This window comes from Rhipicephalus microplus, chromosome X, assembly GCF_043290135.1.
Source record: "Rhipicephalus microplus isolate Deutch F79 chromosome X, USDA_Rmic, whole genome shotgun sequence".
NCBI lineage: Eukaryota > Metazoa > Arthropoda > Arachnida > Ixodida > Ixodidae > Rhipicephalus > Rhipicephalus microplus.
The window spans coordinates 70,051,007-70,076,090 of NC_134710.1; the positions used below are offsets into that span (position 1 = coordinate 70,051,007).

General features: G+C 43.5%; 1 protein-coding gene across 2 annotated transcripts in view; it reads right to left on the reverse strand.

Moving 5' to 3' along the window:
- Positions 1-25,084, reverse strand: part of Gpat4 (Glycerol-3-phosphate acyltransferase 4) — a 46,132-nt gene that overhangs the window by 12,436 nt on the left and 8,612 nt on the right. Inside the window, exons 6-11 of one of the 2 annotated variants that reach the window (XM_075877111.1) lie at positions 20,828-20,902; positions 20,615-20,704; positions 9,354-9,423; positions 9,149-9,264; positions 9,028-9,083; positions 3,089-3,303 (exon numbers count right to left, since the gene is read on the reverse strand). In XM_075877111.1, coding sequence (XP_075733226.1) covers positions 3,089-3,303; positions 9,028-9,083; positions 9,149-9,264; positions 9,354-9,423; positions 20,615-20,704; positions 20,828-20,902 — 622 coding nt within the window. Of the gene's footprint in view, positions 1-3,088; positions 3,304-9,027; positions 9,084-9,148; positions 9,265-9,329; positions 9,424-20,614; positions 20,705-20,827; positions 20,903-25,084 lie in introns of both variants that reach the window. The other variant, XM_037426967.2, reaches the window with a different exon arrangement.

Sequence of the window (25,084 nt, forward strand, 5' to 3'; positions counted from 1 at the left end):
CCTCTAGAAAACTAGGGTTTCTTAGACACAAACTAAAAAACGCGCCAACTCAGATCAAACTTCTTGCATATAATACATTTATTCGACCCCGTCTAGAATACGCATGCGTAGCCTGGGACCCGTATTTTAAAAAGGATGTTTATAAACTTGAAATGGTCCAGAGGAGAGCGGTAAGATTCATCTATAATGCCTATCACAATCTTGATTCTCCTTCATCACTTATGGCTACTAACAACATTCCGCTCTTGAAACAGCGTAGAACTATCGCCAGACTCAAGTTTCTTTTCCTGCTTCGTAATCATCAGTTTAATATTGATCCCAGTAAATACATCTCTCCCTCTTTCCAGGAAAACCAGGCATGCTCACAATCATGATCTGACACCTTACTTTGCACGTACTAACCTTTTCAAACATTCCTTCTTTCCTAGAACCATTAGCGAATGGAATGCACTGCCTTCAAATGTTTTCCCTGAACGTGGCATTCCCGACTTTGAAAACTACATGCATCTTTTGTGTAATCAACACTGTTGATATTTCAATGCTAGATTAGCTCATCTTATTATTTCAACTGTGTAGCTTTACTTTTTGAGCTGGAAACTGTTTCTAGAAGTTTGTTCGCTTTTTTTCTAGATATGTATAACTAAGCATCCTATTTGGTATGACTTGTTTTTCAGTAGCTTTGTGTATTCTAACTTGCTGTATAACTTGTTCGCTTTTTTCGCTATGCTCCCTTTTTGTGCCCCTCCTGCTTGGTCTACGGACTGCAGTATGTAATAAATAAATAAATAAATATACTCGGCGAGCAGCTCGTCAATTTGCGGAAACCGACCCTGCTGTGGTCCACTGAAGCCTTTGCGTGAATCTTTGCTGTCGACAATGTTGTGCTTTTGTTTCCGCCAGTCCCGCACGCACGTTTTGGGAACTCCGAACGACCGCGATGCGGCCCGATTTCCGTCTGTTTTGGCACACGCGATGACTTTTCTTTTAAAAGTGGCATCGTGGTGCACTCGTCGAGTTTTTGGAGTCGGCCCTTCCATGCCGTCGATGCTAATGAACTACAAGATGACGAACTCCTCAGCACACGTACGAAGTGCCGCACATGGGAAACACACAGGCAGAAATGGCCGATGCGCCATGCCGAAGCACGTAGGGGGCGGCCATTTTGGACATGCCGATGGCAATAGAATGACTGTATTCATTTTTTTTTTTCGCACTCGATTTTAACGCGCATGCAATTTATGAACTCGCTTAACCGGAAAAAAGGTGCACGCTAGATTCGAGTAATTACGGTAAATATTCACAAAAATGTTTGACGTAAGTGCAATACAGGCAAATATATGTTGTTTACTTCAATCACAATATTCCATTATTACTTTCTTCTATGATTTTAGATTAAATAACACTTATAAAATGTGCCATTTTGATGTCATTTTTCAGCATTAATAACATGGAAGGGCCACATGCAGACACAACTTTGCTACTGCAGTCATCAGTGTAGCCAATACATGCAAACTCAAGTTCGATTGCTGGTAACAGTCTATTAGCATGCATGGGCTTCGGAAAACAACGTTTGTTCTACTCGTCACTAAATCTTCTAGTATTCCAGGAAATGTTCAGCCAATAATTCTGGATTGCTAATGAATTAAAAATAACTATATTAAAAAGTTCAGTCAAGACAGACGGGTGAGAATACGGTTACCAAAATGCCTGAACTGAACATACACAGCCAGACTTGCTAGGGAAAGATGAGCATGACACATGCAATCATTCTAATGTGGAGAGTTCATTTCAATCAAAGAAAAAGACACAATAGTGTCAGGCCACTCAGGCCACCTAAAAAAAAACACTTTAACAAATTTTTTTCAGTGTAACTTGCTGCAATGAGCACATGAAACATTTGTTACTTATGCTAGTCACTACTTACTCAATCACTTAGCAGAACAAAGAAAAAATTATAGTGAGCCTGCACTAATATTGCCTTGTGCCTTGAATTCTGACTAACTATAACTTAAGCTGCATTTAAAAGCACTTGTTCAATACATGCCAATAATGCTACACAACCTTAATAAAGGGACACTAAAGTCCACTATTAAGTCGACGTTATTGATTGTTAAATAGCGATCTAGAAACCTTGTAGTGTTACTTTTGTGGCAAAGAATGGCTTATTTTGAAAAAAAAAAAAAAAAAGAAATCGTGTTTTAGTGGTCCGTATTGGGTCAGTTAACTTCTAATTACCCACCTCGATCGAACGTCTGATGTCACTGTTGCCCTGCACAACGTTGCCCGGCTTTAATGTGTGGCCGCCGACACTATAGTAGCAGCAGAGGGAAAGTAGTGGGAGCCACAGCAGCAACAACGGCCACTAAACATTTAGCCATGGCCTTCAAAATTGCAGGCGTCCCTGGTTCAACTGGGCCCCGCCACATAGCACGACCTGTCCAGTTTAACCACCCGAAAATTGAATTTTTGAACCACTCGCGCCATTCCCTATAGTAACGTCCGGCGGTTCTTTTTTCCGTGAATCAAACAGAAACGAACAAGCAGCGTTTTATTAGGTCTCTTGATGCATGGAAGGTTCTTTATCTAATGCAGCTAGATCGATTAGTAGTAAGATTATTTGTAGGGGGCTCGTCTGATGTCATCGGGATCATTTTGAGAATGTGCTGCTGCGGCACATGTATTCCTGTGCATTTACCTTAATTTCTCGTTAAGTAGGGCACTGCTGTTGATAATAAATTCGTTTTAGACATCATACATTGAGCTTTCACTCTGATGTAAATTGTTATTTGACTTTAGTGACCCTTTAAATGTCCTGGCATGCTTTGTGTACATTCCAAAATACAGGTCAACCTGCAGACTTAAGTTTTTCTTCCCACAAGCAGTAAAGCACTAGGCAATGCCTCAGCTACACTTCCAGATTTAGCCAACTTTCTGCATTTAGAAAGTATTGGGAACTTATGAACATGTGGCACATGCTAATGCCTATGTTTAAGTAAAGTAAAATTAATCACTCTGCACGTGAACTGGCAAGAAGACTTTCATAAAACTTTGTGGTTGATGGTTGTGCTGGCAAATACTATGTACTTACTTTTTTCTTCATGGGTGGCAAGTACCACACATCGCATACTATGGCCCACGATGACATCATCATAGCCAGGTAATGGATGTAGTTCTGCTTGCTGCTGTTCCAAAAGGCATCTCCAAATCGTGCATCATACTTGATAGCCGCTGGGTAGATGGTGCCGCCAACTTCAAAGCTGCCCTTCTTGAACTGCATTACTGATGTGTTGTTGATGCATGTACCTACACCAGGAAAAGTTATATACCATGTTCATTCACTGCCACCATACAGTACTTAATTGGCCAGCCTCCTTCTGCACACAACTCCTATCAGGGGCAACACAAAAGTGCTCTCAGAAATGTAGCTGGCTCTTCACTCAATACTCGAGACCCAAGTGCTGAAGTGAGTACACATGCGTGACAAGAACGGAAGAAAACTATAAGGTCACCTGGGCAATTTTCATGATGAGTAAATGCGGAAGCATTGCTTGCCTCCGAGTCTTGCAGAATTCAGGGCTGCTGAAAAATCTTGCCGAGTTTAGTGCTGGTGTGAAATGCTTCCGAGAGCAATCATTCTGCTTATGAGGCAGCAACAGCGCAAAATAACAAACTGACCATGTTGCAATCTCTCAGCTGAGTTTTATTTGCTGAGCTTTTGTTAAAGGGACACAAAAGAGCAAAACGATTTTTCGTGTATTAGTAAAGGAAAATTTCACAATCTCAAAAACACCACTCTTACCAATACGTGACGCTTGGTAAACGAGAAAACGAGTGAAAAAGAAAATGAGGGTAGAGACCCCACCGTGAGATTCCCGCACCAAATACCGAGACGTAGTAAATTTTGAAGGCTTCTACTGGCCAATATGGTTGATTGGGCGGGTTGGTGATACACAATTGTTTTGAAATGAGAGCGCACTACTTAGACGTGGACAGAAAGACAGGGACAAGTGCTTGTCCTCGTCTTTCTGTCCGCGTCTCAGTAGTGCGCTCTCATTTCAAAACAAGCTTCTACTGGGTCCTACATAGCTTCTACTTGATAATAAAAATGAAGTGCATTATCATCTGTGGGTGCCATAGAGCTAGCAGATGAAGTTTCGAAAAATTTCATCGAGCCAATGTTGTGAAAATACAAAAATACAGTTTGAAGTGTGTTAGGTCATGCACTGAAATCTCTGCATAAAATTTAGATATGAAACATCAACCTTGATTTTCTCCACTAATAATGAGCTTATGACAGTGAAACTTATGGTATTAGAGTTGTAGAATGCAGTTTATTAATATAAACTAAGTCATTGTTCCTCTTTAGTGTCCCGATAAAGCAGTGCTCTCATCAGGGCAGAGAAAGAACAATAAACACACAATGCTTTGAGCATCTTTTTTCGACACCATTCAACTTAAGATCACAAAGACTCTGTAAGCAGTTTACTGTAAGCAGTACTGCTTCCGACATGCACCTTTTAGTGAATGACTTGCTAAGCAAAGCCCAAGTGTGTCTATTAGCTCAGCAACATTAATTACTTCAGCTAGCTCCACAGTGGTGCAATGTAATGTTTGAACAGCAGTTAACATATTCAGCTGCAAAGTGGTAGCAGTCGCGGTGGGGCACAGGATTGAATCTCTATCATGGCTACTTTTTCCTTAGTTAGATTAAGACTATGTCACTTATATGCAGTTTTTTTTGCTATAGCTTTCTGATGATGACAGGGTCGCGCAAAGAGCCGTTCAATGCTTTAGCACCGAAAAAGAAAAAAGTACACGAAACGCAAGGCCATCTATTTACCACTTGTATGTGCCTTAGTACAGAGATGGATGGCTTACTGATGCACTTCACAGTGTTCTTGGAAATGCGACATGCTTCTGAGATTACCCTTTTGTTCATAATACTGTACTATCGCGAGCACTATGATTTCGAACCCCTACATCGGCTGATTTGCAGCGGCCGTTGTCAGAAGCAAAGTGGAAAGGGAGGCGTTCTTCTGGTGTCTGTTGACACTCCCGCCTAAGCATCATTGCTGCAAAACGGCGGCTCAGTGCTTGTTAGTGGCAGCCAGCAATAATATGAACTCGCATTACGTGCACAGTCACACTGAATCACCCATGTAGGCTGTAGCTGCTGAGATATCAGCTGTGGCGTAGGCTGCCATGATGTCATGCCTGTATTATATGTAGGCAGTGTTGGATGCACATTTCGGTGCACATCTTTCACTTAATATGTCTTTTGTGCATTTTTCTTCGTGTTATCCTCGCTAGCAATGATCTGCCGTTTGCCCATAACGCTAGCGAAGTGGGAGTGTTAACAGACAGTGGAAGAGCAAGCCTCCTCTCCCATCCGGTTATAACGCATATCACATTATCTTGGTTTTGATGCTACTTGCCACGTGCTCGCATGTTCGAGCTCATATTGCTCATGATAGTACCTGGAAGGTAAGTGAACATCAAACTGAAAAAACGCGAAAGAAGAATAAAAAAATGATCGATTCTCAAACACTAGTGCACTGCACGGAAGGTTGGTCGGTTAGTGATTGCAGCTAGTGTTTAGTCGCACGATAATCTTGAAGGAGTACCGACATCAATTTTTCAAAATTTCTATAGTGTTGCTCTAAATGAAAGTACTAGTGTAGAGAAATGTAAAACGAGTATTGCGGTGCCTGGGAATTCATGGAATATACTTTAATTAGTGCCACCATAAAAACGCCCTTTCGGTTTCGAGAGCGAGGGAGTGGCTTCTTGGTGACATGTCATAGCAGTGCGACATTACAGGGAGACAGCAACCGCCAACATACTAACGGCAAATCTATCATCTGCTTGTAGTGCACATATACAACGATGACTGAATTGTCGTCCAGTGACCCTGACATTGGTTTCTACGATTTAGGTGACATGCAAGACAGAGCTCGCAAGCTAAAGAACTGTCTGGACTCGTCGAGATCATGTCCATTGCAGTGGAGCTGGCTTTCAGAAGTTGGGTAGCAAAAACTTAAATATCAAAATAAAATATCTTATACATGTTGTCTGGCTCCGGTTTTGTGTGTAGCGTTGACACTGCATACCAAAAAAAACAAAAAAATATGTCTGTTTTTATGATGTCTTCGAATCGTGTCAGTACTCTAAGCCTGCATTGCACGCTAAGAAATTTGCGGCAACTGTCGTGGAGATCAAGTAGCACTCGGATACATGAACACAGCTTTCTTTCACAAGCACTGCCTTTGCACAGTGTTGGTTGTGGAAAGTCTTTGTTACCGGCAGGTTTTGTTGCTCCAAACTTCATAATTTTGGCCGTTTGAGTAGCAGGTCTCATCAGCCTTACACTTCAGCGCTTGATTTTCATTAGGCTTGCGTGAATAATCAAACAACTACTCGCATAGTATTCAAATTCACTTCGATTCGAAATGAAACTATTGAAAATTTCTTAGTGTTTCAAATGACAAATAAGTGTATATTAACATAGGTGAATCGAATTGGTGTATATTAGTCCTCATGTAACACCCTCTCTGTAAAACTGCTTTCACTGAAGTGTGGCGGTGCTATGCCGTGAATACACCTTTCCAAGAGAAATTCGCACTGCCGCTGTAGCAAATAAAGAAAGAATGGGCGGCAGGCACGAGCATGAGCACGAGTCGCAGGCATTGGCTCGCTCAGCTGTTTCTTTGACCTTCGATGTAGCCAGGAAATTGGATCCGGTTCCCCTTCTTTTCTCACACTTCGTTCTGATGCTGAAACCCACCCGGTCGTCTGGCCCCCCGACTTTCGACAATACGTCAACTCCGAGTCCAGCGTGGCTTCTACTGGACAGCCATCACCAATGCAATATAGATTCTCGACACCCTACTGGCAGACTCGATGACTCCTGCTCACAGGCTTCAGGAGCTCATCGACATCATTGTGGCGAAACACGCCCACCTCATCACCTTCGACAAGAATATTCAAGCTGCGCTACACGGTAATAACCTCAAAGCCGACTCTTCTTACTACAAGCGATGCAAGAAGTGCGAAAGTCCTCAGTATGACCTGCAGATGGCAAACAACTTGACCCCGAATTAATTTGGACATTGGACAACTTTCAGCGCAAGAGAAGCCACCGCTTCCCCAAAGCCCTCCATCGTCCCCATGTAACAATCCCACCTTTTCTATCGTTCGCATCTTGCTCGCCAATGTCCGCCTCAATTTCTGCCGCTGTGCACTCGAGCATTGCTGCCAGTTTGCCGGCCGCCAGAGAGTGTTGCAAATAAAGGAGAAAAAAGGGGCGGCGGGCAAGAGCACGAGTCCCGAGCGCTGGCTCGCTCAGTAGTTCCTTTGGCCTTCAATGTAGCCAGACAATCAGGTCCGGGTCCCCTTCGTTTCTCACAGCCGCGAAGTCCCACTTCAATGTAAATGCAATCATATTACCCTCACATCAATTCTTCCTTAAAAAGTCTAGAAGCTTTTTCACCAGCTTCAAAACCTTGTTCACCTGTTTATATGCTTTAAGTATAGTAAATTTGAAAATATAGCATATTTTACATTTATCAACTGCATTCTACCGAAAGTGAAATCTTACTACTAGTCAATGTTGGTTCCTTTTCTTTTCCTTGAACCAAAAATAACGCCATTTGTACATGCCTTGTTACAATTAAAAAATATATATATTGTGCAGGTTAGTTCACTCATGACCAATATGCTCATTTTGCTCTATAATATGTAATATATATATAATTCGATTTGAAGTGATTTTAATTAAATCACTATTCACTTTGAATTCACTTCAAACCTAAAGTTTACGAATTGCACAAGCCTTATTTTCATGCATTTGTACCTTGAATAAAGTAATTATACTATGCCCCTTGCAGCTGCATTTACTTCTGTTTAAGCTTTGTTCGAAGACAGGTCTTGTTGTGCGCTCATATTACTGGCCATATAAAACCAAAAAAAAAAAAGTTGGTTCAGATTGTTTCAAGCCTGCACCGGACTTTCAGCAGCTTCTGTTTTCTAAAGCCACAAAGCCTTCATGCATTGTCCAGAATAGTAACCAAAAGCAAATGTCCTGGTCAGCAATATGGCAGGCTTTTGAAGGAGCTAGCATCGTTTTTACTACATGCATTTAAATGGAAAAGTGGTGGTATTTGTTGTTGTAGGGGTACATTACATTACAACATAGGAAAAGGCCCAGCCATTCGAACACATTAGACCAGCGTCATAAAGAAGAAAAAAAAACTGCGAAACGAAGAAAAAAAAAATACATAGATTTTATACGAGAAGCACAATGTACCATAGCTCCCCCTCTTTGCAGCCTCATGTGGGTGCCATGTTTTGAATAAAATGAAAGAACAAAATGGCATGTACAAACAATTTGTCTGCATAGAATGGAAGCTTCATCAAGAACAATAAAAAGAAAAAAAATGGCACTTCAACACCACGAGCGCAGCGCTGCTTGCTGCGAGGGATGTCATCTGCCAGAAAAGCATCACCAGTCAAAGCTCATGTGAGCCAAGTTTCTTTCGACCAGCACACCCACACCTCAATGCTACTGCCCCTGTGATGTGCTCCTCACATCATTGCTCACAGCACTCTACCACTGGCAGGTGCTCTTATTATCAGCGAATTTTTTTTCAACTCCAGCCATATTGATCACAGCGGTGTCCAACTATTAAAAAAAAAAGTTCTGGGGCTTGCAATGCTGCCGTGCCATTCTTGATGCAAAATCGCTGTCATGTGAGATGGGGTTTACAAGGCAAAGTGGCATGAATAAAAGATGAAAGCATTATTAGAGGTTTAGAATTTTCATAAAGCACCATATTTGCACCAAAAATACCAAACTTTTTCAGAGGATTTCATGTACTAGTAACACTGGAAGCACTACCTCTTTGCTATCACCTGCCCTCAACATGTCCACATTTTTTCAAGAAAATGTTAGATCTTTCGTACAAAGATTCATGCAGTACACACATTAACGCGTTAGACAGAGTTGTAAATACACATTATCAGCCGTACCTTCCGGAAAAATGAGAATAGGCAGCTTTGTAGGATCTTCAACATGTTCTCGGAGTCTGCAAAGATGTAAATATGATTACTCTTTTGCCAAAACAAGCTCTCCACCACACGTGTTGCTTACCTCTTGGCAACTGCTTGCCTGTCCTTGATTTCAGCTCGTTCAAACCAAATGTGTGAGGCTGCCTTGTTCAAAGCTGTCTGGATAACACCAATGAACCCACCTTGGGTCTGGCCCACCTGAATTGCAAAGAAGATTCTCACTCAACAGATGACACTTTGTAGACACTATCACACTTCCTTACCAATGCATAACAATTGTCACTTGCCAGCATAGCCACATCAATAGGGGAAGTGTGATTTGCAACACAGATGCCACCAGGCTTGGCACGGTTTTCCCTGAAATAATCATTCTGCAGATTAGCATCACTTAGGCAAAAGGAGCATGCAGGGAATAAATCATAAAAGCTACTTTTATTTTCAGTCCGCTGCAGGTAATGAACAATCAAAACAGAAAAATAAAACCTCTGTATATGACTGACCTGCTAGGAGAAATGTTGGCTCACATTAAAGGAACGAAGGACCTCTTTTATTTCTTCAGATATTTAATCCAAATTAAGACCTCAAATGGCAATGTTCCTCAAGTTTGATGAACTGACTAATCCAAAGGAATGTATGCTATTCCCAAGCATTGAGAATCCAAAGTGTAAGCGAGCATTCCGTGATGATCAACTTCCAAGAGGTTTGTTTCAACAGATTTATTTGGACCAAGAATAAGTCAGGGAACAGGCTTATGTTTAGGATGACTAACACTCCAATAGATTTGATTTGAACCTGACATCCAAACATTCAAAATCATTTTTTGATTTGGCTTCAAATTCGAAAGTTGTTCTCACTTCAATGAGATGACAATTTAATAAATTAGCCACAAATTTTCAACACTAATAATAATGACAACTGTTAGGAATTAATGTCCCAACATCACAATAAGATTAAAGAGATGGCGCAGTGGAAGAATCCAGAAATTTCAACCACCAGGGGTTCTTGTAATGTGCACCTAATTTGAGCACACAAGCCTCGAGCCTTTTCACCTCCATTTGAAAATGTGGCCGCCACGGCCGCGATTCTCTTCCGCAACCTGCGGAAACTTGTCAACACTATCCATATTGTTAGTACATCATACAATCACTATCTTTCATTCTGCAAAGCTCTTGCTGCACTGACCTCCCTGCCCTATATAAATATAGCAATCACAATGTTTGCATTTATTCAGTGAGTTGCTAAATCGACATATTTTCATGTGATTACTGCAATTGCGGCTAATTTTTCAGGATAGCACTTCCCAGATATCACAAACTTTGTAATGTTCATTACATATGTCGACAAACTGACTCATGAATCTTTTTATCAGACTCGGATCGAGCTACAAGTCTGTGTCTGAGTGAGTCTGGGTGAGTAATATTCTGGTGAGCTTGAGTCCAAGTAAGTCAAGCGGTAGAAAATTTTTATGAGTGTGAGTGCGAGTGATTCCAGCTCAGGAAAACTTTGGTGAATAAGAGTCTGGCTGAGCTCAAAGCGCAACATATATTTCTTGACTGAGTCTGAGTGAGTTCCACTTTTCTTTGCCTGTGGTCTTATCTCCTCACCTTCAGCATTACTACAAGCCTTACCTGGGTTCACTTATACTCGCGTCTGCTCACTTTTATTTCAAAGCAGTATCATTTATGCACCATTTCAGTATTTATTGATCAGAGATGTAACTTACTTAGGGGAGTGCCTTGAACTCCCCCTACCCCCTCTCCAATTTTTTCACGGAAGGTTTTGATAAATGTAACTGGTGTTGTCATCTTGTTCAAGAAAAATGTCTTTACTGGTTTTTAACCACTCCTAACTTGTATTCGAAGGTACTATATCAAAACGCACCAAGAGGAGCACTGACTGTGTGAGATATTGCCATTAAAGAAGATTCTAGACTATTGGCATAGAAGCTAATTCTAGACTAACAGACTCATGAAACTACTCACTATGACTCACCGAGACTCAGATTGAGCCATGAGTCTAAGTCTGAGTGAGTTTGGGTGAGAAATGGTTAAGTGAGTTTGAATCTGAGCGAGTCTCGTTGAAACTTTTTGAGAGTGCAAGTCCGGCTCGAGAAAAATTTGGTAAATCCGAGTCCAGAAGATTCCAAAGCACAAAATATATTTCATGAGTGAGTGTAAGTGAGCCCCACAATTTTTGCTGACCTATGCTCACTACTGCCACAGCCTCACACTAGAGAAAAGGAGCAACACCATAGCTGTAAAATAGTTGGCAAACTTAAGGTACAGCAAGTATAGCAAGTTTCTTGTAAATATCAGTCAATCAAACGCTTATTTCACCATGAAGTACTGCATGGTCTTCAGGAATAAAAGATGCTCTAGAGGCAGCATGACTGGGTCCCTGAAGATCCTTACATTGACAACATATGACAATCACAGCACAAATTCCACATCAGATGATAATTACAACATACATGAGCAATGCCATAAAAGTTTGAGGAAATATCACATCAAGTAATAAATATACCAAATAAAGATACAGTAGGATTCGCGTCAGATGTTTAGTGCAGCATAAAAAACTTCATGGTTGATGATGATATGTAGGTTTTAATGGTGCAAGGGCCATACTTGGCCAAGAAGCACCATGAAAAAGATGAAAGAGTGGCTATGATTAGTGATTCAACGATGGTTTGTAAAGCACATCCACTATGAACTATAGTACTGCTACGTGGCTGTTAAGAGGCCTAAAATTCCACGCCTTTGGGCGGGTTAAAAAATAGAAATATTAAAATCATGAGAGTGATGCGAAATGCCTGTAGCAGTAATGGATGGTGCTGGTCAAGGTAACATAAAACTTGGATGAAAGTATATGGCAATAGCAGCACTGTCTCCTAAGCTCCCTTGAGCACAAGGGCCGCAGAGCAGGTGCTTTATTTAATGCAGCCACTGCAGCAATGACCTTTGTTGAGAGGTCGTGCTACAGGTCACCTTGAAATATAGTGTGAAAATGACGTAAATTTTTTTAAAACACAAATAATAATTCGTGCGTAAAAGGCGTATCTTTACCAGTGAACATGAAAGGATGTAAAGGAAACTCCTGTCGATATGGTAATAAAAAGTGTTTTTTCCTGATAGTATCTAACTCACTGCACTGCACGAGGATGTGCAGAACCGTGAGTGGTTGTCCACATTTTTCATGGATTTGTAATCTGGTAAGTTTTACTCGTGTGTACTAGCGTGATCTGGACACTGTTGGCCAGTTTCCATGTTTCGGCTTAATGTTTGTCTGTCCCATAGGCACTACCAATACACCCTGAGCTTTTGTTTGAGGAGGTGTTTCAGGTCCAGAACAGGGACAGCTATGGATGTATTGGCCACAGTGTTGCCTTGGGTGGAGGCAGCAAGTTGATCTGCCAACAAATTTCCCCCGATCTCACGGTGCCCTGGCACCCAGCACACTACTATGTGTTGTGTGTGTGTGTGTGTGTGTGTATATCTTGCATAAAAGAGTGTGAAGTGACACAAGGACAGGATCGTTATGTTTATGCAGAGATTTTAGAACTGTTATGATGCTCAACGAATCTGTGTATTTAACTGCCCATTGCGGTTTTAATTCCTTAATCTCTTTAACGGCCACAAGTATTGCATAAGCTTCTGTAGTAAAGATGCTTGAATTATGGTGCAGAATACCATAATCACAAAAGGATGGTACAACGGCAGCATAGGACACACCAGTGCAAGACTTCGAAGCATCCGTAAAGAATTCAGGACAGGAGTATTTGAGCTGCAATTTGAGAAAGTGTGTACATGCAATAGGAGCCTGTTTCGTTACTTCACCAAAGGATAAATCACAGTCAATGAGCTGCCACTACCACGGCGGCGGATATGCGACGGGAGGCATCAGACAGTTTTGAAAACGCGGTACCCTGGTTTCTTCAGCTAGACCTCTCCCGTGAAGTGAGAAGGGTCCTCTAATCGAGGGGCGGTTGTCAAGAAGGACACAACTAGACAAATTATGATTTGTGGAGTGTGTGAGGTGTTCCTTATGTTCATTTACCGTATTTACTCGATTCTACCGCGCCCTCGATTGTAACGCGCACCCGATTTCCACCGCGAAAAAACAAAAACAAACGTAAGACATCGATTGCAACGCGCACCCATTTTTCTCGCTGGCCCGCATGATCACACCACTCGAAAAAACGACTCCTTTCGGGAGCGTCTTCCATATAAATATGAGGTACGGGCGAAGCTTGCGCCCATCTGACGTGTAACAGAGCATTGCCGTCACTGTAGTTTTACCCTGGACCGATGTCAGCACGCGAACTTGCTTCACCCCCTTCTTCTCGACGGTTGTGGTGCCAGGCATGTCGAAGTAAAGAGGCGTCTGATCGGCATTCCCGATTTGCCCAAGCAGGTAGCCGTTGTTGCGCCGCAAGTTTAGGACGAACCTCTGAAAACTGTGAAGCTTTTCATCGTACTCCTCTGCAAAACTTTTCGCATATGCATGTTCCCCTTCGGAGGGAAAAGCCTTTCCTCTTCATACAGTTAGTTAGCCAGCACCTGCTCGCTTAAAACTGGCTCCGCATTAGACCTTTTTCTAAGACTAATTGCATAGCCCGCACTTGGAGCAGTTCTGTCGTCACGGGCCGCTGTGCCGCTCGCTGCTCAAGCACATACTCGCCGAGCAGCTCTTTAATTTGCGGAAACCGACCCTGTTGTGGTCCACTGAAGCCTTTGCGAGAAGCTTTGCTGTCGACAATCTTCTGCTTTTGTTTCCGCCGGTCCCGCACGCACGTTTCGGGAACTCCGAACGACCGCGATGCGACCCGATTTCCGTCCATTTCTGCACACGCGATGACTTTTCTTTTAAAAGCGGCATCGTGGTGCACTCGAGTTTTTGGAGTCCGCCTTTCCACGCCGTCGATGCTAATGCACTACTAGATGACGAACTCCTCAGCACACGTACGAAGTGCCGCACATGGGAAACACATAGGCAGAAATGGCCGACCCGCCATGCTGACGCACGTAGGGGGCGGCCATTTCAGATTTGCCGATGGCAATAGATTGACCGTAATTTTTTTGTTCGTACTCGATTCTAATGCGCATGCGATTTATGAACTCGCTAAACCGGAAAAAGGTGCGCGTTAGATTCGAGTAATTACGGTACTTTCAAATAATACAAAAATGACATAGAAGATCTCTGAAGGTGGAAAGACCACTCGTTCAACTCCACATAGAGGCTTTCTACAGGGCTTGTGCGAAATGCACCTGTAGAGAGGCGAATGCCCAGATGATAGACTAGATCGAGAATTTCCAATGCGCTCAGTGTGGCAGACTGGTAGACTACGACTCCATAGTCTAGATGTGTGCGACTTTTGCAGGGATTTAGGATACATTTTTTGTCACTGCCCCTTGATGTACATAACAGGACCTTCAAGACATTTATTACTTTTATACACTTAGTTCTGAGGTAATTGTTGAGCGACACAAATGTTAGCTTTGAGTCTAAGATTAGGCCTAAAATTTTATGCTCCGTTTTTACAGATAGACGGTTACTCTGTAGGTGTATGTCAGGATCGAGATGCAAACCCCTATTTCTTAAAAAAAAGAAAAAGGACACGTGCGCTTTTCTGACGATTAAGGTGGAAACCACTTTCGTTGGCCCATTTCGCAACCTTCTGTAGACCAAGCTGAACCTGTCCCTGACACGCCCCCAAGTTGCACGATCTGAATATCCGACCTGCAGATCATCCACATATGTGCAAAAAAACATACTCGTCGGGATGTGCAGACGTAGCGAATTCATTTTAGCGATAAAAAGTGTGCAGCTACACCACCCTGTGGTACTCCTGTCTCCTGAACAAATGTTCGCGACAGGACATTTGCAACTTGGACACATAAGTGCAATTTGACAGGTAAGTTGCCATTATAGCCAACATTCTACCTCTTACACCTATGAGGGATAAACCTCTTTGGCATTTCGAACTGCAAAATTGTGTCATGCTTTTTCTATGTCGAGGAATACTGGGAGAAAAATTCACTTGTGTACAAAGGCCTCACGGATCTCTGCCTCAATGCTTACGAGAAGACTACTGGTTGATCAAGCCTCTCAAAAACCACACTGGTGTGGGTCAAAGAGTTCACCTGACCCGAAGAAATGTATTAGTTGGCAGTTTATCATTTTCTCAAAAAGTTTACATAAGCAACTCATTTGTGCGATCGGCCTGTAACTTTCAATGAAGGATGGGTCTTTGCCCTGTTTCAAGACATGGATGACAATGGCCTCTTTCCAAGAGGAGAGGATGTCGCCTGAAAACCAGATGACATTGCACAGGCAAAGTGAGGTTTTCTGCGTTTCCTGGGGTAAGTGTTCCAACATGTATATCATTCGGTCAGAACCTGGAGCAGATTTGTTGTAGCAGTTCAGCGCTGCCTGTAGCTCTGCCAGATTGTATGGTTCTTTGTAGGCCTCATTATATGTAGCTATTCTTTCTAACCTTTGTCATTCCAATCTGGTTTTATATCTTTGGAAGGTGTCTGAATAGTGTGCCGAACTGAATACATATTTGAAATGCGCTCTCAGGGAGTCAGCTTGGTTTTCCAGGCTTTCCTCCTGGGTGTCTACTAAGGGTGTGGAATGCGTTCGTAGACCTTCCATTTTTCTTTACGCTCTTCCAAACCTTAGCTTCGTCTCTATAAGAATTCACAACCATTATGAACCTTTGTCGGCTCTCCCATCGAGCCTGCCGGTGTGCCCTCCGTCCTTGAGATTTGATCTGCTTACCATTTACAAGGTTTTCTGCTGTGAGAGAATCGCACAGAAGGCCCCAGGCATTATTTTTTTTGTTTTCTTCGGGCCTTCTAGCAGTCATCATTCCACCAGGGAACACGACGTTTATTTGCGACGCTAGTTTCCGGTGTACATTTAGTAGCTGTGTTAATAATAAAGGCAGTAAAGTACTTGACAGCAGGGTCAATACTAAAGCCAGATAAATCCGCCCACCAGATCTTTGCGAGGCTGTGGAAATTCTCCCAGTTGGCTCTGTCAACGTTCCACCGTGGAGCCCGAGATGAAGAGTCATATTGGCTTTGTGTTTTCAGAAGTATAGGGAAGTGGTCACTCCCATAGGAGGTTTTAACCACTTCCTAGTTAAAATAAGGTAAAATGAACACGGAGATAATGGTAAGATCAATGAAGAAATATGAGTTGTTTGCAAGGCTAAAAAAAATGCAGGTTCGTTTTTGTTAAGCAGGCATGCGCCTGTGGAAAAGATCAAATTCTCAATGAGCTGGCCTCGCGCGTCGATGTGAGAGTCGTCCCACAGGCTGCTGTGAGCGCTGATGTCGCCGAGGACAAGGTAGGGTTCCGACAACTCATCTATAAATGACTGAAAGTTGTGCTTGTTTAGCTGCTATTATGGGGTATGTATATTGAATAGATTGTAACGAGGTTATTTACAATTATAGCTTGTATGGCTATTGCTTTTAGTGCCGTTCGGAGTGGAATGCACTGTCATGTTACAGTTCTATAGATTATAGTTGAAACACCGCCTGGTGATGCAAGAGCATCCTGGCGGTCCTTGTGAAAAGCGACATATTGATGGAGAATATCTGTGTGTTTTCGATTTAAGTGTGTCTCCTGCACACACAGCACCTTTGGACGAAATCTTCTAAGTTCTTGTATATCATCGAGATTGTGTAGGATTCCTCTAGGATTCCATTGTAATATGTTCTCCATCTTAGAAGTGTGAATGTGATGTGTGTCTCGAAGGAGAAAAGTGACTTATTTTGGAGAGCTCTGATTAGCAATTTGTCTTTTTTGGAGCAGTCGAGGAGGTGCTCTCGCCTCTCCTTCGGTGCAGTCTGCTCCAGTGGTCCAGCAGTGTCCATCGCCTCTGGAGAGGTGGCGGACAGCCGTGTACGTTGGCTAGGCTTCGTCACGACCGACGAAGCCTTTGTCCCTATTGGGCCAGAGGTCGAAGGGACTTCTTTTCCTTGTGTGCTGCCCTGACTGCTGCCAGGGTTCACAGGGGCCTTTGGTGGGGCCGCATTTAGTGAGGGTGAGGATACCGAGGCTGCTTCCCCGTGGGGGCTAGTGGCGGTTGCCTCGAAACACTCAGCGTTGTCCGGGACCCCGCCAAAGGCGTCAGTGGTGCTGATCCCCCTCGCACCACTTCGGCGTAGGACGTGTACGTGTTCCCCGAAAAATGCAGGGAGACACGCTGCCGCGCTTTGCGAAAGCTGATGTTCAGTTTGATGATTATACTAATAATCTCTTTTTCCCTCTTCCAGGCCATGCAGGACCTGGAGTATGCGGGATGATCACTATCACAGTTGGTGCAGTGTACTTCAGAATTATGATTGCAGCAGAATAACCTTTGGTGCCGTATTTCGCACAGGTAAGCTGACCTAAGCAGCTCTGGGAGCCATGCCCAAAACTGCTGACCCTTAAAGCAGCGCCAGGAATACAATGTCTGGCAGGAAAGTTGAGATACCTTATTGTTATTTCAGTGGGGAGAGTTATAGATGCAAAAGTCAGTATGATGCGTTTCATTGAAATTTCCTTGTTTTCTCTTCTTATTTTTATGCACTACACTTCGATGACATTCTCATCTTTCCAACCTGTCAGGAGCTCTTCGTCCATTAGATCTATCAGGTCGCCATCAGACACGACACCCTTCACAGTGCTAAGTGTTTGGTGTGGTTTTATGATGATGGCCAGATCGCCAAAAGCTGTCAAGTTACATAGTTGCTGGTACTGTTGATTGTCTTTCAATTCAAGAAGTTGGTCACTACTGGCGGTTATTGTGGGTTTGTATCAGTCACCTAGTGTTTACATAAGGCACTTAGATACTAGAAATCAAATGGTGAAATGTTTCTTGCCTTCTTTGCTGTGCTGTTGCAGTGAATTATTTGAAATTTGGGGTAGTTGTCTCTCTTGGTGGGGAGAAGCTGAAAGATTACATCGGTGCACCACCTCTTGGAGGGGGAATCCATTGTAATGGGGCTAAAAGTTCTCATGAATTTTGTAACTTATTTGGCAGCCATGCCAGCCTCCCACCTCTGAGCCCAACGAGGAGACACTGCGAGACACGAAGGAAACACAACTGCCAACTGTACATGACCACTATAACTTCACTTATCTACCCAAAGTTGGATATTTACACCAGGTTAACCCTTGCGGCCGAGAAATGAAAAGAAGTGAGAAGAGGACAGAAAAGATTAAAAGTAATAGAAAAAGACAAAGATAGAGAAACAGAAGGAGACAGGAAAAGGTGACTGCCGATTTCCCCTGGGCGGGTCAGCCCAGAGATGCGTCCACAAGAAGCTGGGGCCAAAGGGGGTGTGTTGCGTCTGCCGGGGGGCCTAAGGATCCCTAGATTCCCTTTTTCCCCGAACACGGCTAAGCCACGCATGGCTAAGCGTAGGAGGGAGTCGAAACATCCCCTCTGTTAGCTCGGGTCCAAGGTGTCGCTACACACCAAACACCTGCTTGCACAGATGCCCCTGCGGGGAACAACTTCATGATTGACGATATCTATATGGTCAACAACTTCATGGTATAAAGATCAAAATTCTAACTGCAAAAGAAAACATCTTTGTGATCCTGTAATATAACTAGTTTTCCATACACTTAGGAGTATAAGAGTTTCACAGAATAAGACATGGCATAAAGATGACAAGACAACTGAAATGCAATAAGATATTTACACAGTAACTACCCCAGATCCCCCCAAAAAGCTGCATAAAAATAACTGAAATCAACTTTTATAACAGCACATACTAAACTGAGTACAGTTAAACCTGCTTATAATGAACCTCCATATAACAAATTCCTTGATATAAAGAAGTTTTGAGATTCCCCACCGTTACTCCATACAAGCACATGTATTTGCGACCTCTATGTAACAAAATAACAGTAGGAGACAACCTTGATATAGCAAATTTTTGCCACGGACAATCTAAGAATTTGCCCCCGATTTAGTTATTTTTGGCACGAGCATCTTTCGCGATTGCCCCATCGCCGACGAAGCGGCGGTGATGCGCTCATTGCCCCGGCAACGAGCGGGCAGTTGCCATTGCGCGAATGCATGCGCGAATGTTCCCACCCTCCCCCTTCCCCACAAAAAAAAAAAAAAAAAAACTACTTTTCCACGTCTCTGTTTCTACTGCTCTGCTTTTTCTGATATCGATGTTTTGTGGTTTTTGTAGTTTAGTAAGTACGTAACAACTTGCCCAACAAGCAACTCTCCTGAACAACTTTTCCATTGGCACTGCTACGCTGCATATAGAGGGTGCTGTACCGAATAGTTTCCCGTAGTATACATGTTGTTCGCTCTTCATTTTCAACGCCATGCACGCATGCATGGTTTGCGCGAATGGTGTGGCCCCCAACAACGTTCAGCATTGCTTTTCTTTTTTTGTCACTACCAAGATGTGAGATTAGGTGCTGATGGAAACTCTGAAACCACGGTGACAATGACGAATCTTCGGAGGATGACTCATCACGCACTTGTCTTGCGCCCGCCGCGAGATCGTGAGACCACAACCTTCGCGATTAGCTCGAGCAACACACAACAGCGCGTTGAATGTAATGCAATGAATGCGATAATTCAGCTGGCAGCCAACTTTTTTAGATCCGATATCGCGGAACTCCTGCTAAACATTCGTGTAAACAAATACGGCCGCTCCAGGGAGAAGTGCTCTTTTCACACAGTCTCTTCGCTTTGAAATCGTACTGATGCTTGCCGACATAGCACGCGCGCCAGCAATTGCGACCGCGCCCTGAAAATCAAAGTTCACGTTGCTACTCGAGTGACCCCCCCCCCCCTCGCAATTTCGCATGCTTGTTCAATACAGGTGGTTTCCTTTCTGTTTGAGCATTCGACGGCAGTTCTAACACGTGAAGAAATGTTATCGTATGTGCCCTCCAGGTGACAGAGATGGGCCGGCGGCTACTTTTATCTTTGCTTCAGCAGCGCTCGCGCACTTTTACCTGTTTATAATAGTTACGAAGCGCGGGAACACGTTGTCAATCTGGACAACATGTTTACAGAAAGTGGTAGCGACAGCGAAACCCCCCGAGAGTGTCCATATAATAGCATTCCAAATAATGACGCAGTTTTCTTACTACTAAATAACTGCATGGGTTAGCTCTGCCTTCAGTTCCGGCTTTATTAAAATTGTGCATTTATTTTTCAGATTTTCAACTGAACTTCATAAAACGAAATCCTCTTCATAACAAATTTCGCTGAGAGTTTGTCAATTTGGTTATGTCCAGGTTTAACTGTATTTCATAAATTAGAATGAAGATGTACTTCCAGCACACATGCTTTTAGTACGTAAGAAAAGAAGAACATCACTTTATGCTTAAAGTCAAATCTTTTTTGAACAACACAAGAACTCAAGAAAGTTTTATGATGGCCATTTTTGTAGCACAAGAATGCGTGGGAGTAGTCTATTCCCATTTTCTACTTTCGCATGTGCTTGTGCTATGAGCATCTTAGTAGTAGCAAACAAACAATTGCATATCATCATGATGGTGAGCTCACCTGTTGTGGTATGTGACTATGGCTGACACTGCTCTTGAAAGAATCCGGAAAGTGATCAGACTGACGTGCCAATACAGGAATCGCTTGAGTCTAATAGAAGAAGTCGTACAATAAAACAGCAGAACGCTTAGACACTAGCAGAACATAGACAGACATGTCTGACTGACATGACAACACTGTTATCCACAATGTAAAAGAACAGGCTTCACTCACCGACCCTCTGGAAAATATCCCAATATGGCAGTACAGCAGATAAGCCAAATCATTCCAACGCATGTCAGTCCCACCCTAGGCAAAAAATAAAAAGGAAATAAACAAAAATCAATAGCTGTCCAGTATTGGAGTTCTGGTAAAATTTCGTTACAAGTGCAAAAGAAAGCAGGGAGAAGTCAGGCGAAATGAAAATGATGGACAGTATACAGATTTTCCCAAGCATTGTTCTTCTGGCTTTAAAACGGCTTTGTAACTTTGCAAAGAGGTCTATAAAAATATGTATTTTGCATCATATATGAAACAATTCACAATAATTTTGGATGTGAAAAACACATTCCATTTTGTGCGTTCAGAAAGATATTTTTTGCCGATTTATCACGACAAAGCATAATCAATACCACTGAAAGAATGCCTAAAGCAACAAGCACAAATGTTGAGCAAATGCCACTGACGCATATCCCATTAAGCTTCTTATGTTTACCTAAAAAAAAGTGTGACCTAGTGCACCAACTGAATATTGAGGTTGCCATATAGTATTTGTCATGTTAAGCAAGGTCTAGATTACCTTTAATAATGATTTTTTTTTCATATTCTATTACAAGTGGACCTTCATATACAGCGCAGTGGTTCACATACACCTCCACATCGGGATCGAGTCCCGGCCGCAGCAGCTGCATTTTTAATGGAGGCAAGCTTGGGGTCCGTGCACTTAAATTTAGAGAAGCATTGAAGAAGTCCAGATAGTTTAAATTTTCTGAGCTCTCCATCACAGCGTCCCTCATTATCATATTGTGATTCTGGGGCGTTAAAACGTGACAATAATAATAAGTACACTTCCACATACATTGAAGTATTGATTGGTACAAAGGTGACAGCAATCTGATATGCGCATTTTAAATGCCTTCGAAACATAACTGACACTGAAATGTCACATTTGGTGAAAGAAGTCATTCTTATGCATTTATAATAACCCTCAAAGGATTAGAAATGCATCAGCATGACTTGCTTTGTATACTCTAGTAACAGGCAGATGATTTACAGTCCACTTGGAAAAAACATGTATAGTAGAATAATCAGTAATGTGAGCTGGCAATTTTGCTATAAAACTGAACAAAATGCGTCTCTCATAATCATATAGTGGTTTTGGGACGTTAAACCCCACATATCAATCAAAACTGAACAAAGTTAGCCTGATAGTCAGTATTTCTCTTAAAGTATAACACATCTGGCCATTTAACTGTCACCATAAGGCACCATGCTGCTAATGAGAATGCCACAATCGCTATCAGGGGAACCATGGTCAATGTTAATGAGTTCAAATTATGTGGCAAAGACCAACTTGAGGAGCTAAATAACCTAAGTTTGGCACACAGTGCTGTACGAGTACCAGCCAGGACCTTCGGTCGTGGTTAAGTCAACTAAAAAAACATTAAAACAACCAAGGTCAAATAATTACAAGTCAACTGTATTACACCAGAAACAACACAACATATGTGCGATGCACTGATCAAGCAGATCAGAGTATCTACAGCAGGCAAGCTCAAAGAGCAGGAAACAACATAGTAGATTCATATTTGTGACAGCCCAGAATTTGTATGTTGTTACGTAAAAATGACACGAGGCGTGTCTATTTAGAATCTATATTGACACTGATGCGTATAGCATCGACTAAGATGGAGGACAGCACGCACAACTGACAGACTATCCCACTTTTTCGTTGGTGTCTTCTGATCAGCGGCTGATATGTCAGCTACTTAGCATTACCCCCCCCACCCCCCCCCAGCGGTAAAAGCGGCATCTCGGTGCACATTAATTACAGTCTTCAGTAGGCAGGTGGTAAGGCTTTAGCCTGCTGACATGCACAATATCATTGGGTGTGGTTGCAGGCAGGCTTGTGGTCTTAGATGCAGGAATGATCTCATAGGTGAAGTCGGTTACCTGGCGGATGATACGGTAAGGACTTATGTAGCGAGACAACAACTTCTCTGATAAGCCAACCCGATGAACTGGCCATGACAGAAGAACAAGAGAACCGAGGGAGAAGCGAACGTCTACATGCCGGCTGTAGTAGATGGCTTTCAGGGTGGCTAGCGAAGCCGAAAGTCTAGAGCGGGCGATCTGACGTGCGTGGTCGGCACGGGCAATAGCGTCTCGTGCATATTCGGATGACGCCGTTGTAGTGGTCGGAAATAGGGTGTCGAGTGGTAACGTTGGATCACGGCCATACAGCAAATAAAAGGGTGAATAACTAGAGGTGTCGTGGCGCGAGGAATTGTAAGCGAAGGTCCAGGAGGTAGCTAGGTCCCAGTCATGATGGTCGAAGAACACATACATCGCGAGCATATCCGTAAGCGTGCGATTTAAGCTTTCAAGGTGGGTTACACACGTAGGCGAGAAGATGACCACGTAGTCCAGGCAACACAAATATGTCAACCATTTAAATCCTTGAAGGAACGTGTCCATCATTCTCTCAAAGGTCGCTGGAGCGTTGCAGAGACCAAAGGGCATGACCTTGAATCGGTGAAGACCATCAGGGGTAACAGAGATGGTCTTCTCTCGATCCATGTCATCTACAGCAATTTGCCAGTCGCCAGATCGGACGTCAAAAGATGAAAAAAAGGTGGCACAATGGAGGCGATCCAGGGCATCGTCAATGCGTGGTAGAGGGTACACGTCTTTTTTTATAATTTTGTTGAGGAGTCGATAATCAATGCAAAAATGCCATGAGCCGTCTTTCTTCTTTACTAATACCACGAGAGATGCCCAAGGGCTAGATGATGGTTGGATTATGTTTTTCCTAAGCATTTTGGCCACTTCTTTTTTAATGACTTCTCGCTCGGACGCTGACACGCGGTACGGCCGACGGTGAATAGGCGCATAGTCACCAGTGTTGATTCGGTAAGTGACAATCTTAGTCTGGCTCAAGGGATGATCGTGGATGTCAAAAATCTCACTGTATGAGGTCAAAACCTGGCAGAGAGCATCGGGCTGGTGAGGCGAAAGGACCAGTCAAATCATGTTTCAAAAAATAGCATCGTCTGAGCTGGGTGACCGTAAGACTGCGCTTCTATCAGGAGCAGATACAGCGACAACGCTGACATCGTCGTATGTCATAGTAGTTAGCTGGGCAACACTTGAGGGGTGAAGCCAAAGTTAAGGAGCGGAAGGAACACACAGTTATTCGCTACGGTCGCGATGGTATGCAGCACAGTAACACTGCGCGTCAGCCGAACGTCAGTAACTGGTGTAACGATGTAATCACCATTAAGAACATAAAGGGCTGATAACAAAGACATGTACGTGATGGCTTGAGGTGGCAGGCGAACGAAAGTGCTTGGGCTCAAGCGACTGGTAGGCTTTGCAGAGTAGTCAGAAAAGATAGGAAGGTCGAGGCTGAGGGTACCAGAAGAACAGTCTATTAAGGCTGAGTGTGCGGGAAAAAAATCAAGGCCTATTATGAGGTCGTGAGGGCAACAAGCTAGCACGGCAAAAAGGACCACGGCGTGATGACATGCAATGCTCACACGAGCAGGGCACATTCCGATTGCTGGTATAGTATCGGCATCGGCAACACGCATTGCCTGCGTCGCAGACAGCGTCATAATCTTTTGCAAGCGGCGGCGTAGAGAAGCGCTCGTAATAGACAGGTGCGCACCTGTGTCAATGAGGGCGGTCACAGGAACATGGTCGACTTGTACTTCAAGCAGGCTGTGGTGCGTGGAAAGCGTCAGTAGAGGATTTTCGGCCGTCATTGGTATTGCAGCTTTACCTCTAGAAGCTGCAATATCTAGTTTTGCTGCTGCGATCGTCCAGGGAAGCTCGGTGAGGAAAAGCGCCGAGGTGGTGGAGAGTGGGATTGGCGGCGTAGCGGCGACCGGGCAAAGGGGCGTCAGTGGGAGGCTTGTAAGATGACAACGAATAGAAATTGGAAAGTGCGGCGGCTGAACGTCGAAGGGTCATAGGGTGCATGTGCACAGGGGTAGAAAAGGCCTGACGTGGTTGGTTTGACCAGCGGCAGCGGCAATAGTGAGAAACGTGCCCAGGCTGGTGGCAGGAAAAACAAATAGGCCAGCCGTCGGGTGTTCGCCATTCCGAAGGGTTGCGGAAGGGCATAGTAGAAGGTAAATGGCGAGCGTGTCCTGGGGAGTAAGGCAGGACTTCAGGGTGAGTCAAGGGACAGGTTGATGGAAGGCCGAGGTTCGCAAGCTCCTGCCTCACCACAGCTTGTATGAACGCCACTGACAGCTGTTGTTGGTC